The 16536-nt window shown below is 38.4% G+C and overlaps 1 protein-coding gene across 2 annotated transcripts; it reads right to left on the reverse strand.

The window, feature by feature from the left end:
* Positions 1 to 9050: 9050 nt before the first annotated feature.
* Positions 9051 to 10396, reverse strand: LOC133807102 (glycine-rich protein A3). Of its 2 annotated transcripts, XM_062245256.1 has the most exons (3): positions 10240 to 10396; positions 9812 to 10136; positions 9051 to 9687 (listed from the first exon to the last, which is right to left on the reverse strand). In XM_062245256.1, exons 2-3 carry the CDS (start codon positions 10089 to 10091, stop codon positions 9449 to 9451), a joined length of 519 nt encoding a protein of 172 aa, XP_062101240.1. In that variant the 5' UTR covers positions 10092 to 10136; positions 10240 to 10396; the 3' UTR covers positions 9051 to 9448. The 2 variants fall into 2 exon arrangements, with proteins under 2 accessions (XP_062101240.1, XP_062101241.1); XM_062245257.1 differs by lacking the exon at positions 10240 to 10396 and having other exon boundaries at positions 9812 to 10229.
* Between the last annotated feature and the right edge of the window lie 6140 nt (positions 10397 to 16536).

Raw genomic sequence — 16536 nt, forward strand, 5'->3', positions numbered from 1 at the left:
CTCACCCTCTGGCTCAAAAGTCACCATTTTCTTTCTACAGTCAATGGTAGCCCCATATCTAACCAGCCAATCCATACCTAAGATCATGTCAAAGTCCTCCATACTCAACTCAATCAAGTCCACTGACAACTCTCTACCATCAACTAACACTGGCAGTGCCCTTACCCATCTCCTAGACACCACCAGCTCTCCCGTAGGCAATATAGTCCCAAACCCTGAAGCTCTAAACTCACTAGGTCTACACAATCTATCAATCACCCTATCAGATACAAATGAATGCGTAACACCAGAATCAATCAAAACAGTAAAAGAAGTGCCAGCACTAGAAAGCTGACCTGTCACGACCGAGGGACTAGCCTCAGCCTCTGCCTGCGTCAAAGTGAACACTCGAGCTGGAGTCAAGCTGTCCACCTTCTCTGCTTCGCCCTTCTTCACTGTTGGGCAATCTTTCCTGAGGTGTCCCACCACCCCGCATACATAACAGGCCTTAGCCTGACACTCGCCCAAATGGCGTCTCCTACACCTCGTGCATTCTGGGTAAGTCCTCCACGAGTCACCGCCTCCCCGACGGCCACCCTGAGTACACCGACCTCCTCTATCGAACCTAGGAGCGTTTGGGGCTTCAGGAGTCTTTCTCTTCAAATCACTAATACCTCCACCTCTACCAGAACCAGAATACAGAGGCACCGGTCTACGGCCCTCCCTTCTTGCTGTATTATCTCTCCAAATCCTATTCTCTGCTTCCTCAGCAGTCAAAGCCATTTCCACAGCCTGGGCATAGGTAGTCACTCCAGGAGCTATGGTAATCCTCACATCCCGGGCTATCATAACATTTAGCCCTCTAACAAATCTGTCTAACCTGGTCGCATCGGTAGGCACAAGATCCGGTGCAAACTTTGCAAGTCTGTCAAATTTCAAGGCATATTCCGTAACAGTCCTACTGCCCTGAACCAATCCCACAAATTCATTCACTTTCGCTGCCCTGACGGCAACATTATAGTACTTCTGATTGAACAAATCTTTAAACTCCTCCCATGTCATTGCAGCAACATTTCTGGTTTGTGATGCCACCTCCCACCAGATTAGGGCATCCTCTCTCAGCATATAAGTGGCACAAGCCACCCTATCATGTCCTTCTACTTTCATAAAATCAAGTATAGTGGTAATCAGAGTCATCCACTGCTCAGCTTTTAGTGGATCTGGCCCACCCTCAAAGATCGGGGGCTGCTGCTTCCTGAACCGCTCATGCAACGGTTCCACTTTATTACCAACATCGACAGGCTGTACCACAGGTACCAGCACCGGTGGCCCAGCTGGGGCAACACTCCCAGATGGAGCCTGCTGCAGCATTCTGATCAGTTCATCTTGGCTCTGAAGCCTAGCTTGCATTTCTGCCATTAACTGTTGCCAGTTCTCAGGGACTGGCGGAGGGGTTGGGCCCTGATCATCCTCTCTAGCCCCAGACCTGCTGGCTTGTCGTGTAGATTTCCTTGAACGCATAGCTATTCAAGTCAATCTGCAAACAACGACTCGACAATTAGGCTAAGACGACAGGGTAATAATCTCTCCAAAATCCACCACCAAAACTCCAATCACTCACAAGCAAACAAGTATAGCAATTTATCCAGATATTCACCCACATGCACAGCAATGCTCATAAGCACGCCTCAATAATATCATGCAATAGTCCAGGGCCAGGCCCTATCAGAATCTCATGCTCCCTATTCATCAGACAGATATCAACATTCATATCTCACTCAAATCATTTAAACACATAATCATGCATATACAATTACCAAACCCTGAGTTGAGCTTGTCTCCCGCAGCGAATGTACATACCCAGCCAGTCTTCAGGACCCATAAACCTAGGACGCTCTGATACCAAGTTGTAACGCCCTGGATAGCCAAGACCGCTACACTGTGTGTTTATAAAGTGCCAGACTTGCTAAGCAAGTCATTAAAGTAAAAACGTGTTACTGAAACAGTAAAGGAACTAGGGTTAAAAGTTTTTTGGTCTCAAAAGTTACATTTTCATTACAAAACATTGTTTCGTTACATGGGATCCCAAAAATGACAGTTTAAAAGTCATTTACAAAATTTACAAGGTTTAAATACATTAACAGCCATACTAAGGCAAAATGAGCAGTTAGGTAATCTCTGTCCTGACACACTCCTCGATCATGATGATCGAACGGCTGGCTATGTACATTTCACCTCGGAGCTCTCCACCTCAGGCCTGGTCCAGCTTGCCCTTGCCCTTACCTGCACCACGAAGCACCCGTGAGCCAAGACCCAGCAAGAAAACACAGTAATAACAGAGCATGAACAACTAGCAAACAAGTCAATTACTCATATAGCATCTCATAAACTCAAGCATATCAATAGTCAAGTATTTCATATACTAAGCATCTCAGCTCATAATACACAATGCACAGACGATAACCAGGGCTAACGCTCACAGGCTGCTCCCTCTGTTATCCTATTATTTCTGGCTCCCAGTGGCCAATTCGCGCCCCATGCGCTAAATTCATGAACGGTACTCTTAGACCGCTTATACGTGTCCCTTGGTATAATACCAACGATGACACAATACACCTCTCGGGAGCACTTAGTCCCATTCACAACCATACATTCGGGTGCAGTGTTCTTACCTTTCAATTCACTGGTTTTCGATGCCACGTAGCCGCAAGCACGGTCCTCTACCCCGAGACTCTCCAGAGTCCTAATCACAACACAAATATAATATTCTTTGTCATTAAACAATCCAAGACTACCTTCCCGGAACCTAACCCACACTCTCGGAACCCCCAAAACCTTAGAACAACACCCCGGAGACATCCCCCGAACCCCCGGAGCAAAGGCCTAAAATTGTCAAAAGTAACATCCTGAAATTAGCCTTGTGCCGCGGCACCACTTTCCTTGTGCTGCGGCACCCAACATCAGAGACCCCCACGCCGCGGCACGAAAAAGTTGTGCCGCGGCACACCATCGCAGACCCAGAATTCTGGGTTTTCCTTCGCGTTTTTCCCGAGCCTAACTCACTCCAAATCACCCCAACTTCATACCCAAGCCCCAAAACCTATTTGAAACCCCACATAGACCAACCAGCAACTTATAAACACTATAACCCAGCTCAACTACACAATCACCCACAGAATTCATACCTAAATTCAAACTCTAACACTTAAACTGAAACTTGAGAAAAGTACAAACCAATCCCCTAAATCCTTAAACCATAACAGCTATGAAATTGCAAACATACTTAATATCCTTACCCTAATCAGGAATTCGACTTGAGCTTCCTCCAATCCAAGCTTGAGCTAAATTCCACCTTAACAAACCAGCTGAATTCCACACAAGAAAACCATGGCTATCTCTCAATTGTTTCAAAAACCAAATTCAGAACTTAACAGAACAGAGATCAATCCCTTACCTCAGTATAAACCTTGATATATGCTTGATTCCACACCCTTAAGCCCTTCACTAGCCTCAAAGAACTTAGTTCAGTTCCTCTCCCACTTTGCTTCTTAGGTTCTTGATTCCCCCTTTCCTTCTTGCCCTTTCTAGCCTTCCAAGACTTAACTTCAGTTATACTTAGCTTAAATAAATCGTACATATCCTTTTCCCTCAGCCAAAGACTTCTATATCACTGCCAAAAGACCTTCTTAACCTTCCCCAAATATCCTTTTCTAACTAAACCTCAAGGGTACACTTGTCTTTTCACCAGCTTTGCAATTCTACCACTTTCCCCATAAAACTTGTTACTCTCTAAGGTTACTAATAGTTACACAGGTTACCAAGTTACTAGTTACCAATATCTAGCCTTCTAGGACCGTCTCGGCACGTGCATCACATTGGTATCACAGCACCCACGTGGTACGATTCACACATCATAGTTATCACATAACATAATTCACACATTCATATAGCATGCTTAAAATCATAATCATACATCTTTATCATAATAATCATACATAATTCCCATCATGCCCTCCCGGCACACTAATCAAGGCCCTTAAGCCTCATTAGTGAATTTGGGTCGTTACAGTTAGCCTATTATGCAAGACATTCTCATGAAATTCTAGAGAGAAAATATGAGAATTGAGACTAAAATTTGGTAGAGTTTTGCTACCTAAAAATTACATACAAAATGTGAAGAATGAGTCCCTATTTATAGAGGGAGAAAATGACTAAAAAAAAATAAACAATAATTTGGGATATACAAAATAAATATGAAATATTAATAATAAAATATGATTTTGAAAAATCAAATCTTATTATAAATATTAACCTAGTTATTTTGGTGTATGGTCAATATGCCCTTTTTCAAAAACACCAAAAAAGACGAGCCTTAAAGCTCAAAATGGCAATTTTGCAAGGCTCAATACCCACAAAATATGGGTTGAAAGTGGCTGGTGGCAGAATTGGGTTTTGCCCCATTTCCAGCTAATAAAAATGTGCCACGCGGCAGTGGCTGGGAGAGGGGAAGGCAGATGGGCTGGAGTGCTTCGGATTGGGCTGCTGCGATTTGGGCCTTCGTTTGGGGTGGTGGGCATGGGAGGCTGGGTTTGGGCTTTGGCTGGGCCTTGGGAGAGCTGGGCTACTTGGGCGGCTGGAGTTGTTTCAACCACGTTGAAGGAGAGCTTTGCTTTGGGTCGTTGGAGCGAGTTGCTGAAGGAAGTTGAAGGAGCTTGGCTGCTAGGCAGCTGACAGCTGGCGCAACAAGGAGCTCGGACGCGTGGCGTGCTGGGGCGTGAACAGCTGGCAGCTGGGAGAAGAGTAAGCTGGCGGGCCTGGGAAATTGGTTCTTGGGCCAAACAGGCCTGAGCTTCATTTCTTCAACAAAATATCATTTTCTTCCTTTCTTTTTTCAGTTTTAACTCATTCTTTCTCTTCTCTTTTTGCTAGTGTTCAAATGCAATTTATTTCCTAAAAATTAACAATAAATTAAATCATAATCAAATATTTTCATTTATAAAATAAATCATATTAATTCCATGAAAATATTAATTAAAACTTAATTTATTTTGACTATTAAAATCAATAAATGTGTATTTTTCACCACTAATCACTCACTCCATCATTGAACTATGATGTAAGCAAACTTTTCAAGCTTCTTGCTACTAGCAAACTGCTCAACAAAAGTGATAGTCAATTGTGCAAAAGTAAAAATAAAATTATTAGGTAAATTAGTATACCACTGGAGGGCTGGTCCAATCAGACTAGAACCAGACCCCTTACAAATGCATGCTTCCCTCGTGTCGCGTGGGATGGCAATGGTTAACATTCTATGTCTGTACTAAGTGATATGGTCTTTGGGGTTAGACGTTTCATCAAACATCTTCATGTGGGGGAAACTGAACTTCTTTGGCATCTTGACCATGGATATGTCATTGACGAAAGGTGATTCAGCGTAGCAGCTTGCTACACTCTTTTTAATTAAAGCTAGCATTCCAGGAATCTGCTGGATGAGTGCTTCCATCTCGGCCAATTTACGAGCCAATTCAGGATCTTGGATCGGAAGTGAGTTGATGGTGGTATGGCGGGCTGGCTCGCTCACGACTGGGTGATTCAATCTGATCATCTGCTTCTCAAGTATACTCTGACTAGCTCCAGTGATGGTCCGGCTGGCGCCAATGGCAAGCTGACTGGCACCTGGAACCTGCTGTTGTCCGGGTCTAGTGGTTGGCTGATTGGCTCCTGGAACCTGCTGATGTCCAGCTGCCGAGGCTGGCTGGCTGACTCCTGTAGTCTGATGTGGTCCGAGCACAAATGAATGTCCATGTTCAGTCATGGTTACCTGTTCACCTGCATTAACAATATAATTCTATATGTTAGGCATGGTGGGTGGAGTTTGATAATTCCTTACTAAGGATGATGGAACTATCTGACTCAGTCCATCATTGTTAGAGATAGGGCTGAGGTCACCCAAAGGTTGCATCGGGCTGATTGGGCCTCGAAAGCGGGATGGTTGAATCTCGATAGCTTGAGAGGACATGGCCTCCATTCGAATGAGCAGGTCAGCATTATCAGCTTCACGCATCCTTATTTTCTCGCGTTCTTCATTCATTTGGGCGACAAGGGCAGCGAGTTGGGCGGCCAGATCGGGTATCTCAGTCACGTCTGACATGGTTCTCCGAACGAACTCTTAGATCTTTTGTCAATTGTCTAATTGTTAGGGCCTCACGGTGGGTGCCAAATTGTAGAATTAATTTCCTACAATTGATTAAACGAACACCAACAAACTGTCAAGAATAAAGAGAGAGACAAGCGTTCAATTGGGAGCATCGGTGGGGTGTCAACCAAAGGGACTCTGATGCTCAAGTCAGTCCGATTATAGTAACAGTTAATCGAAAGTAGTAAAACAATAATGTAAGTAAAGATGAATGGATGGGTAGAATAATGGCCAGGGCGATGGCAGAACTTGACGATCGGGTCAGGTTCGGTCAGGTCCAGTTAGGTCTAGGCAGACTGACTTATTCGACTCGCTTGGCTGGATCACTTCAAGAGAATAGTGTCAGTTATAGAGAATAATGGGTGTGTTCGTCATGATCTGCTACTCTCCCCTTAGGTCTTCCTAATAGTGGTTTTCCCTACAATTGGTCTTCCGCCCTCCTAATTCGTCTAACTCGCTCCAAGTGGTTATCTTGACCGTTTCAAAGTCCCCGGCTGATTGAGTGTATCCAGATTTGGGTTCAAGTATGGACTGACCATTTGGTTGGATCATTCAGTATATGTGAGCCCGTTTATGTTGGGTTGGACTTGACTGACTAGTCTAGCTAGCTTATTGGGCCTGGCTGGCTGGTCCGACTGACTTATTGGACTTTTTAATATGTATACAGATTTTGTCCACTACAGACATCCATTGAGTTTTTTCGTTGCTTGAAGCTCCCTACCGTGGGTGATACACGAAGGAGAAGCTCTTCCCTTTGCAAGAGAATGTTTACGACCAAGTCGTATTTTTTAAAGAAAAAAAATAGTTTGCTGTCGAAGAAATGTAAAAATACGCGTATAATTGTATAAAAGTAATTTTTAGGTTGTAATCGTGTATACCAGAAAAGACCTTTGTTTATATGTAGGACTCTAATAAACTCTCTCACATTTAGGATGAACGATCTTATACATCATAGGGCTGAAGTTGATATTTGAGAATCCTAGCTGGACAACTCAAGAAATTTATGGAAATAAATATATATTTATATGAGTGTCACAAAGCTAGTCAAAAAAATTGTGGTTAGACACATTGTTTGAAACAAGTTAAAAAAACCACCATGATAATGCGCAATCTAAATCTCTCAATTGGAGGTCAAGAGTCTAGTGTAGCAAAAGTTTATCCTTGTCTCTTGACACCACATTACAATGAAGAAAGAACAACCATTTAGGAATAAAGTTTTAAATGTGGACATGAATTTTTAACCCAACATGAGTCTAGGACGCATAAGCACGATACGACACCAAAAATATGAGCATGGGACAAACATGGCACAAAAACTATGAGCACTAGTTAAGCACGACATGCACTATGCCATGTTTACTAAATGTCAATGAGAATTATTTGTGTGGTAATGATTCTCATTTATATGTTTATTAAAATAAGGAATAGGAGAACTTGATTGGATAATGGAGAAAAGAATGAGAATACTTCTTCCCTCAATTATCTAAGGAATGCCATTGAGAATAATGACTTCTATTTTTAAAATTTTATTTTTTATAAATAAAAAATTAAAATACAATTTTGTCATTTGAAAGTATATTTCATAAAATAATTACTATGTATTTTTAATAATTTAGTCAATTTAAGCATTTCCATTACTTTTTCTGATGATGTAAAGAACATAAATGATTCTAATTCTTCCATATTTTATTCCCATTAATTTATCCCGATTCTGATTACACTTTAGTGAGCGTGCGAGTTCTATTTAAGAAAAGAATGAGAGTTCAATTTAAAACTAATTGGTATAAGATGAAATAAGCATGTCCAAGTGTAGATGCAATTTTCTTTACGCTTGAGTTTTGTTTTAATAACAAACTGCTCTTTAATGTTTGTCAATGCACCATAAGCGGTAGGGAATCCCCGCTTCATGAGGGGCGGGTCCTCAAGGGGGCCCGTTCCGTGGAGAAAATTTTCATTCCTGCATAGGAGACCAAATATGCTAAAAGCAGAACATTCAAACTCTTTAGGCACAAGACTAGAAAATATAGAGCCAGAATACAAGAAAGGATATGTTTCTAACACAACAATTTTAAGTGAAAATACGGAAAGATCAATAATTAGAAAGGAAAAAACCGCTACCTTATTTTTTTTCAGTGACCTGATCATTGGTTAAGGTTTAATTGACGTGAACTAATAGGAGAGATCTTGGTACTAGCTTAACTTCCTAAACATTATTTAGCTAATTTTATGTTCAAAACTCTAAAATTGATTTAACTATGAAACCTTTGCTCACTTTATTTCAAAACTCACCAACCCAATCCAATTGTTTTCTCTCTAAAGATGAGAGAATCGGTGGCCACAACTAAGAGCTAATTTTAGAAATCTATTGAGACCACGTATGAGATGGAAGAACAACCATGCCCTATACTTTTTTCATAATTATTCAAGGATATTATTAGCACTAGGGGTCATCCACCTAAGAAAGGAGGACCCACAAAAGAGATAATCTTTCAACATCATTGCGGTTAGTGAGATTCGATCTTTGGACTTGCCACCACAATTACAGTTGGTTAGACTTAGTTGGATTGTAACATAATGAAATTCATATTGATAAAACACTTTGGCTATTTCAAAAAGAAACCATCCACACGCAAATATGGAGATCTTAATGAACAAGTATTTGACTGAAACTCCAAAATTTCAAAATTGAGAGTTTCCTTCTCGCTTAGTCTTTTGAATATATATGCCTATACTATATGTGGAATGGAATGACAATTCTCATAACTCAACTCTTCATTGGGGACGGAAATCAATAATAAGAGAAGAGTAAAAAGACAAATATAAACTCGTAAGAAAACAGAGAAAGACATTTCTTATAGAAACATCTTTTGAGAAAGACTCCTAACTTATATAAAACTTGCATTCACGTATCAAAATCCAATAAAAATGAACCAAAATGACACTTTTATACATGTAAGAGTAACAATGAATTACTACTAAATCAATGTCAGTAATCCTAAGGTAATTCATTTTAACACAAAACAGGACCCTAATACTTAAACAATCAAAGTCTTTCATAATAAAACCAGTATATAATATATGCACGTGTGCTGTGATATCATAAAAGAGCTAATAAGTAAAAGCCACACAAATCATAGTAAGTACCATAGATCTCTTAGTAGTAATAGTAGAGAAAACAAGCAACAAACGAAATAATGGTTGATAATGCAGTCTTCTTCTTGTCCTTGTATTTATTAAAGAAGCAAAGGCGAATCGGCCATGGCAGCCCATAAATCACTTCCATCTCTTGAACTTGCCAAACCCACCATGCTTCCCAAACCCACCATGCTTCCAGCGCTTCCCGAACTTACCATGCTTGAACTTACCGTGATGGTAACCCCCATGGTAGCCCCCATGGTAACCCATGTGGCCATGCGAAAGGCGGTGTGCCCCGTAAGCAGCCGCTGCAGCCGTCAGACCTCCAGCCAGCATGGGTGCCATACCAGGTCCGCTGTGACCGCTGTGGTGGTGCCCTGTAGTATTCATCACATATATACATTAGCAATTACGATATGTAGTGAAACAGAATTCTCCAAGAAAACTATCAAGAATGATTAACATGCATATGAACAAAAGAATTGAGAAGAAAGAAGAGACCTGGTGCAGGATATGGATAAGGAGCAGGAGGAGGATAAGCGGCGGGATGGTATCCACCAGGGGGAGGATAGTGCGGTGGGTATGCGGCATGAGGAGGCGGAGGAGGGTATCCGGCAGGTGGGTACCCGGGAGGAGGAGGGTAGGCTTGTGGCGGCGGTGGATATGCAGAGGGTGGAGGAGGGTAAGATCCGGAATGGTGCTGGGGATAGTATGCACCGGCGAGATGAGAGAAAAGCCCTCTGTCTCGGTCATCGTAAGGGTTATGGTCGTCCTTTGACATCGTATCAAATTATTTGATCGCAGATCAAAACTCAGAAAAGAGAACCTTATAGAGGTTGAAACCAAAGTCAACTATGGATTTTTGGAAGGAAGAGAAAGAAAATAATTATGAAAAATTGAAAGGCTTAATACGTATATATATATATTACCTGGGGTTACGGGGATGGGATAGGATTAGGGTGGATTGTGCATGGGCATGGGCAGGAGATTTGTGTTCTGTTCCCTCTGTAATCTCGCAATGACAATTTCTCCGCACTTTCTTTTCTTTTATTTTTTCTGAAAGTTTCGGAATAATTCACCTAAATATTAGTATTAAATTGTAAGGAGGGATGCGCCGCGTTGCTTAAACGCTACTTCTTTTCTTTGGGAAAGCTCACGCGCCTTTTTTTTTTTATTTTGATTTGATTTGAAAAGGGCAGAAAAGTCAGAAGAATCCTTTCCATCACAATTCTTCACAGTACTCTATATTCTATTCTATACAATTACAACCTTTCTTTATGACCAATAGTGTACCAATAATCTAATAAATAAGTTTTACGATTTACTTCCCCTCCTACATTTGGCAGCATCTTCTCAGCGGCTTCTACGCACATATATGATTTTATTACAAGGATTTTTTTTTGCTAGAATATCTCAACTTATATATTGCTTTTTTTAGGAATTTTTTCATAAATATGTAAAAAAAAAATTATGATATTATACCATTTTTTCTTTTAAATTATGAATGGTGACTCGATCTTGTCATCTCCTCCTTGCGAATAGTGATATTATACTAATAAGCTATATCTATGATCACAATATTTATACAATCTTACTTTTTTGTTTTGTTTTGTTTTTTCAAAATTATGTTCTTCATAAATTTTTTTCTTTTTTTTTTATAATTTTTTATTAATTTCTAAATTGCATACAAATTGACCAAAGTCAATGGTACTTTTAGTTTATATTAACTTTGTACAAAAATATAGGCTTTGATTAGGTGGAGCTTGGGCTTGATTTCAGTTTCGGACATAGTGTCTAAGGTAACCCCTCGAGATTAGTCATTTGATTTTATCTTTCAATTTTTTGCATTCTTTAAGTTGTATGATCTATGTCTCTGTGGAATCTGCAGAATTTACTCGAATCCTTCTTGCTGCGTTGATGTCGCATTCCTTCAGGTCATCTAAATGGGACTTGATTTTCATTTGCGACAAATATGTTCTCTCGAGTGTCTGCAGTATACACGGTGTATATGGAGAAATATTTATCTCCTTTCTTCTTTTTACCCTTGTTTACCTCGGGGTTATTTCTTTCATTCTTCTTTTTCTTAGAAGAATTGTGTACTGAAGGTTCTGCAACTATATTAAACCTCGACTGGTAACTCTCTCACGATTCTCCTGGCTACTGCCTTATATTTGTCAAGGAAGAGGCCTCGGGCTTGATGTTTTTCACAGCTTGGAATTGTTCCCATGACGAGATCGATTGTCTTCGAAGTTTTTCAAACCAACTATTTGTTGTTCCAGTAAGTGTGGTCGAAAAAGCATGCATCTGAGCTTGTACCCGACATTGCTAGCCCTCATTAATGTATTGAAGGTGCTTAGGTGGCTACTTGGGTCAGTAGTCCCATCGTAAGGTGGCACGTGAGGTATCTTGAATCCATTGGGGAAAGGCGTGCTCGAAATATGTGAAGCAAAGGGGTTGAGCTCCTCATCTGAGTCATAAGCCCTATCCTTGTTTTCCCCTTCTCGAAGGAGCCTGAACGCTTCCTCGACTTGGTTAATTGATTCTTTCTTGAACTGATTCCACCGGAGGGGAAGCCTATGCCACTGAGAGCTGGTTATTGTGTTGGGCTTAGTGCCCTTTAAAGCATATGTTTTGAATAATGTTTTATGAAATAAATAATTAAAATTAATTTTTGCTTATATTGTTTGTTTATTATTATTATTATAATAATATTATATGTGTTTGTATTAAATGATCAAATCAAAGGTACGCAACGGAATATATGGACCCATTTAAAAAAATATTAATACCAACCAGGATCATACACATATATAAATATTAAATCACATACAAATAGATCAAGGATTACCTCTTGTAGCCTATCAAGTGTCCTTGAGTCTTTTTGTATAAATCAATGATCTTCCTTTCCAGTGTTCTGAGATCTCACACCCTGATCTTCCAGACCAATCCTCAAACACACAAGGACGTGTATGGGCATGTAGGATTCAAAATTTTGATTTATGTGACTCCCTAGATGTACTCAACATATAAGATCTAGATAATTTTTTACAGAGAGAAGGTTTATAATAGTTTTTAGATTTAGAGAAAACTATCGCTTTAGAGATAGAGTCTGTATTTTTATTATTCAAAATAATAATTCATTATCTTGAAAATTACGTACTATTAGACTTATAAATATATTTATGTAGAGTCCAAGAACTTTACTTAGCTAGTTAGATAGTAGTATAATAGTAATAGTAGTAGTATTTTTATGACTGTGGACTTTGGTTTAGACCGGGATTTATTTGGACACTCATAGTAACACTTGTAGATTTTCTAAGTTTAACCTATAGTTTAAGAATATTAATTTTAACCTAAGGTCTGATTAATATGACTGATATTGGTGGTGATAAATATTATATTATAAGGTTTAGATAGACCCAATAAGAAAGTAACACTTGTCATGTGTATGTTTAATGATAATTAAGTATTTTTGAGGAATAAGTTTATTAAGAATAATATTTGAATACCCTAGGGTCTATCAGCAGCTTTGAAAACGTTAGGGGACTTAGTCAAGGCTGTTTACTCAATTCAAATTAAGCTAAAATTGTGTAATTTCGTGTTTAAATATTCAGCGTATGCTGATATATCGCAGTACGGGGATATGAAAAACACGAAACTTCGCACGATTGCCTCGGGCATGCTGGCCCAGGTGATATATCGCCTCCTTCAGTGCATTTTGAAAGTTTTTGAAAATGTTCTCAATTCAAATCTTTAACCTCTTGATAAGTCCAGCATCTTTCTGAACGAGTCTTCAGCCTCTGCTGAACGATAATTCAAATATTTTTCACTTAAAAAACCATTATTTTTATTCAAGTTAAATGAAGATCTTTTCATTCATAAACTCTATAAATAGGACCTAGTACCCAGCCATTTATTCATTCATCAAACTAAGTTCAGAGGCTACAAGTTGCTAGGTTATTGTGAGAGTGTAAACACTTGGGTTGGGGATTATAAGCTTGATCATTATAAGCTTACCAAACACATGGGAAGTAAGGTTTATAGCACATTTCGGTTCAAGGTTTAGATTGGTCATAGAAGCATTCAAGGTATTCCAAACTCTAGCTCATTTGGTATTATTTCTCTTTAAGTTCTTGTAGTTTTCTATTCAGCACCCTAACTTTATTCTTTATTCTTGGATAGGAAATCTAAGATCTTGAACATAAGGTTTTTGGTAAGTATATTCTTAATGGTATAGTTCTTCCATTCTTTTCATCTCATTCTCTTTAGTATACTCACCCTTCCATTTATGGTTTTTAGGAGTGTTCCAAAGTCCCAAAACTGTTCTCATATCCCGGTATTTTTGGTAAGGAAAATAGGATAGGATTTATGTGTTATATGATTTACATGTTATGATAAATGTTATCTTATGATTATGTGTTATGTAATATGCTATAATATGTATAACTGTAGACTTGGGCATATGACCCGTACAACTAACAAGCCCCAATAAATTATGGGCATATGACTTGCTTAGCTAGCAAGCCCCACTAATCTAATGGGCATATGTCTTGTTTAGTTTATGGGACCCCAAGTAATAATGGCCATTATAGTATGTATGTGACATATGTGTTATGATATGTTTTATGTTACATTATGAAATTGATGTATATGGTTTATGTGTTAGATTTTCCTTGCTGGGCATTAGGCTCACTCTTTTTATGTTTATATGTGTAGGAAAATAGATTTGATGGCGGAAAAGGTTCTTGGTAGTTTGGGCATGTGTATTGAGGCGGAATGGAATCGAAGGGTCGAGAGTTCGATTCGAGGATGAAGTTTCTTTACTTATGGTTTTATGTGTATTTTTCCGCACTTTATTATGTAATCCCTTTTAATTACAATTATATTATGTTTTGATTTTAAAACAATGGGATCCCATATCCTACTTTAAATTTTATGTAAGTTTAACATTTATTTTTACAAGTTTTTAATAAAGTTATGATCATTTCACTTGTAAGTTTTATTAAGGATTAGTGTCTATGGATAGTTTTCGTTAATGGTCCAAAGTCTAGAGTAGTTGGGTAATTATAATTTAATCTAATTAAATAATCTTTATTTAATTAAAATATAATTCAAATTAAAAATTGATTAGATATTTTCATTTAATTATTTATTTAAATCATTTTTAAAAGGAATAATTAAATATCTGATTAAACAAACTTATTTGAAATTTAAAATTCAAATCCCAGGGATAAAAATCCCTAATGCTAGGTGCCACACACTGTATTGTACAATGTGTGTCACCGAGCCCTATTAGGGTTGCCCTAATTTTCTCATTTGTTTATTTAATCAACTTTTAAGACAATATATTTATCCCAACATAAATATCAGTTAATTTAAAATTAACTTTACTTAAAATATCAGTTTTAAATTAAATAAATAAATATCATATTATAAATAAGATATTTATTATTCTTTCTCTTTATATTAATCCAAATAAGATCAATATTAATTTTAACCTATAGTTTTTCAAAATAAAAATTATATAGTTAAATAATTAATTAATTCACAATTAATCAATTATCCATAATTAGCAAATAATTATTTCCCTGCCCTAGAAAATTAATTCCTTTGCAATTTAGTCATTTCTCTTTATAAATATTTCTTTTGACATTCCTACCCTTGACAGTGTAGGACAAAAGTGATCTGGGGACCATGGACCTATAATATGAAGCTTCAATAAACCAGATTATTAATTAAACTCTTTAATCTAATAATCTTATTTATTAATTCCATGATTACTCCACTATGAATATGGAATTGCACTCTAAGTATTTATAGAATAATATTTACATAGTTTTCTCTAGTAGTCCATTGATATAATCAATATATGTAGTTTTGTCCTCCATTATTGGTTCGTTAATTATAGTTGGTCAAAATTACTGTTTTACCCTTCTAATTAGCTCTTGATCCTTAAGTACCATTAATTCACTAGCGAATAATTAATCTATAATCTAATTATAGATTTGATCTCAATAACTATTCAGTTCCAAAATCAACCCTTAAGGGAACCAATATTCGATCTGTTAGGAAAGCATGGATTTTATTATTGTAATTTATGTTCTCAGTCATCTATGATATTGAATCTCCAAAACAAAAGTCACTAGCCTCATTATTCTAAGAGACCTTAACGAGTGAATCAAAAGATCCAATAAACATAAATAGGAGTTCATGTGTAACGACCCAAATTTGCTAATAAGGCTTAGGGCCTTGATTAGCGTGCCTGGAGGGCAATAAGTGAATTATTGTTATAATATGTGAATATGTAATTAGTGATGCATGTTTAGGTGAATTAAATATGCATGTGGGCCCCGTTTGGCTATTAGGGGCATGATTGTAATTTTAGCCCGTTGAGGGCATAAATGTGATAATTGTGATATACCTGCGATATATCTGTGTTGCACGATCCGAGACAGTCCTAGGGAGCGGTTAGCTAGAAAGTCACAACGGGTCGAAAACCCGACTCGGGGCGTTTCGAGGGGTATTTAAGATATTAGACATATTATGGGGTTATCGGGTTATAGAAGTAAATATTTGGAGATATATTCGAGGTTAGAATGCCTAGGAGGGAGTATTGGGGAAATTTACCATTTTGCCCTCGGGGACGTTTTTGGCACCCCGAGCCTTGAGGTAACCTTATAGACTTAAGTTAAATAAAACAAAATATTTGTTTACCCCCAGATTTCTCTAAATCGACCCTATCTCTTCCTTCACCTCTCTTTTGAAGATTTTCTCTCCATTGGAAGCTTGGGAGAACTCTTGGTGAAATCAAACCAAAGACTAAGAAGTGGAGCTGGGATTTTGGGAGCTAGAGGCTTGGAACTTAGGGAATTAATCCAGGGATCTAACTCAGTTCAAGGTAAGCTTTAATCTTAGTAAAATGTACTGAATAGCTGCTGGTATTTTCAGAGTTTGCATGTGAGTAAGTGGTGAATTACTCTTGAGTGTTTGGTTGAGCTTTGAGGCTAGTTTCTGTTAGGTTTTGATGCTAAGGCTGTGTTAGAACTTATGCGATGAATGTTTGGATTGTTAGGCTGACTTTTATGGATAATTGGCTTGGTTTTAGGAGAGAAAATGGAGGAATTTACTGGGTTCGAAGGGTCGGGCCGCGGCCCTTTAGAACAATGGTGCGGCCTGATAGAAGGGGCACGCCGCGGCGCCCTATAGTAGGGCCGCGACGTGTGTTG

This window comes from Humulus lupulus, chromosome X (genome assembly GCF_963169125.1).
Source record: "Humulus lupulus chromosome X, drHumLupu1.1, whole genome shotgun sequence".
Lineage (NCBI taxonomy): Eukaryota > Viridiplantae > Streptophyta > Magnoliopsida > Rosales > Cannabaceae > Humulus > Humulus lupulus.

Excerpts from the sequence above, each read along its gene's own strand:
- LOC133807102 (XM_062245256.1), bottom strand. The coding sequence starts at position 10,091 with ATGTCAAAGGACGACCATAACCCTTACGATGACCGAGACAGAGGGCTT. Across the intron at positions 9,688-9,811 it reads TTATCCATATCCTGCACCAG|GGCACCACCACAGCGGTCAC; the intron begins GTCTCTTCTTTC and ends TGAATACTACAG.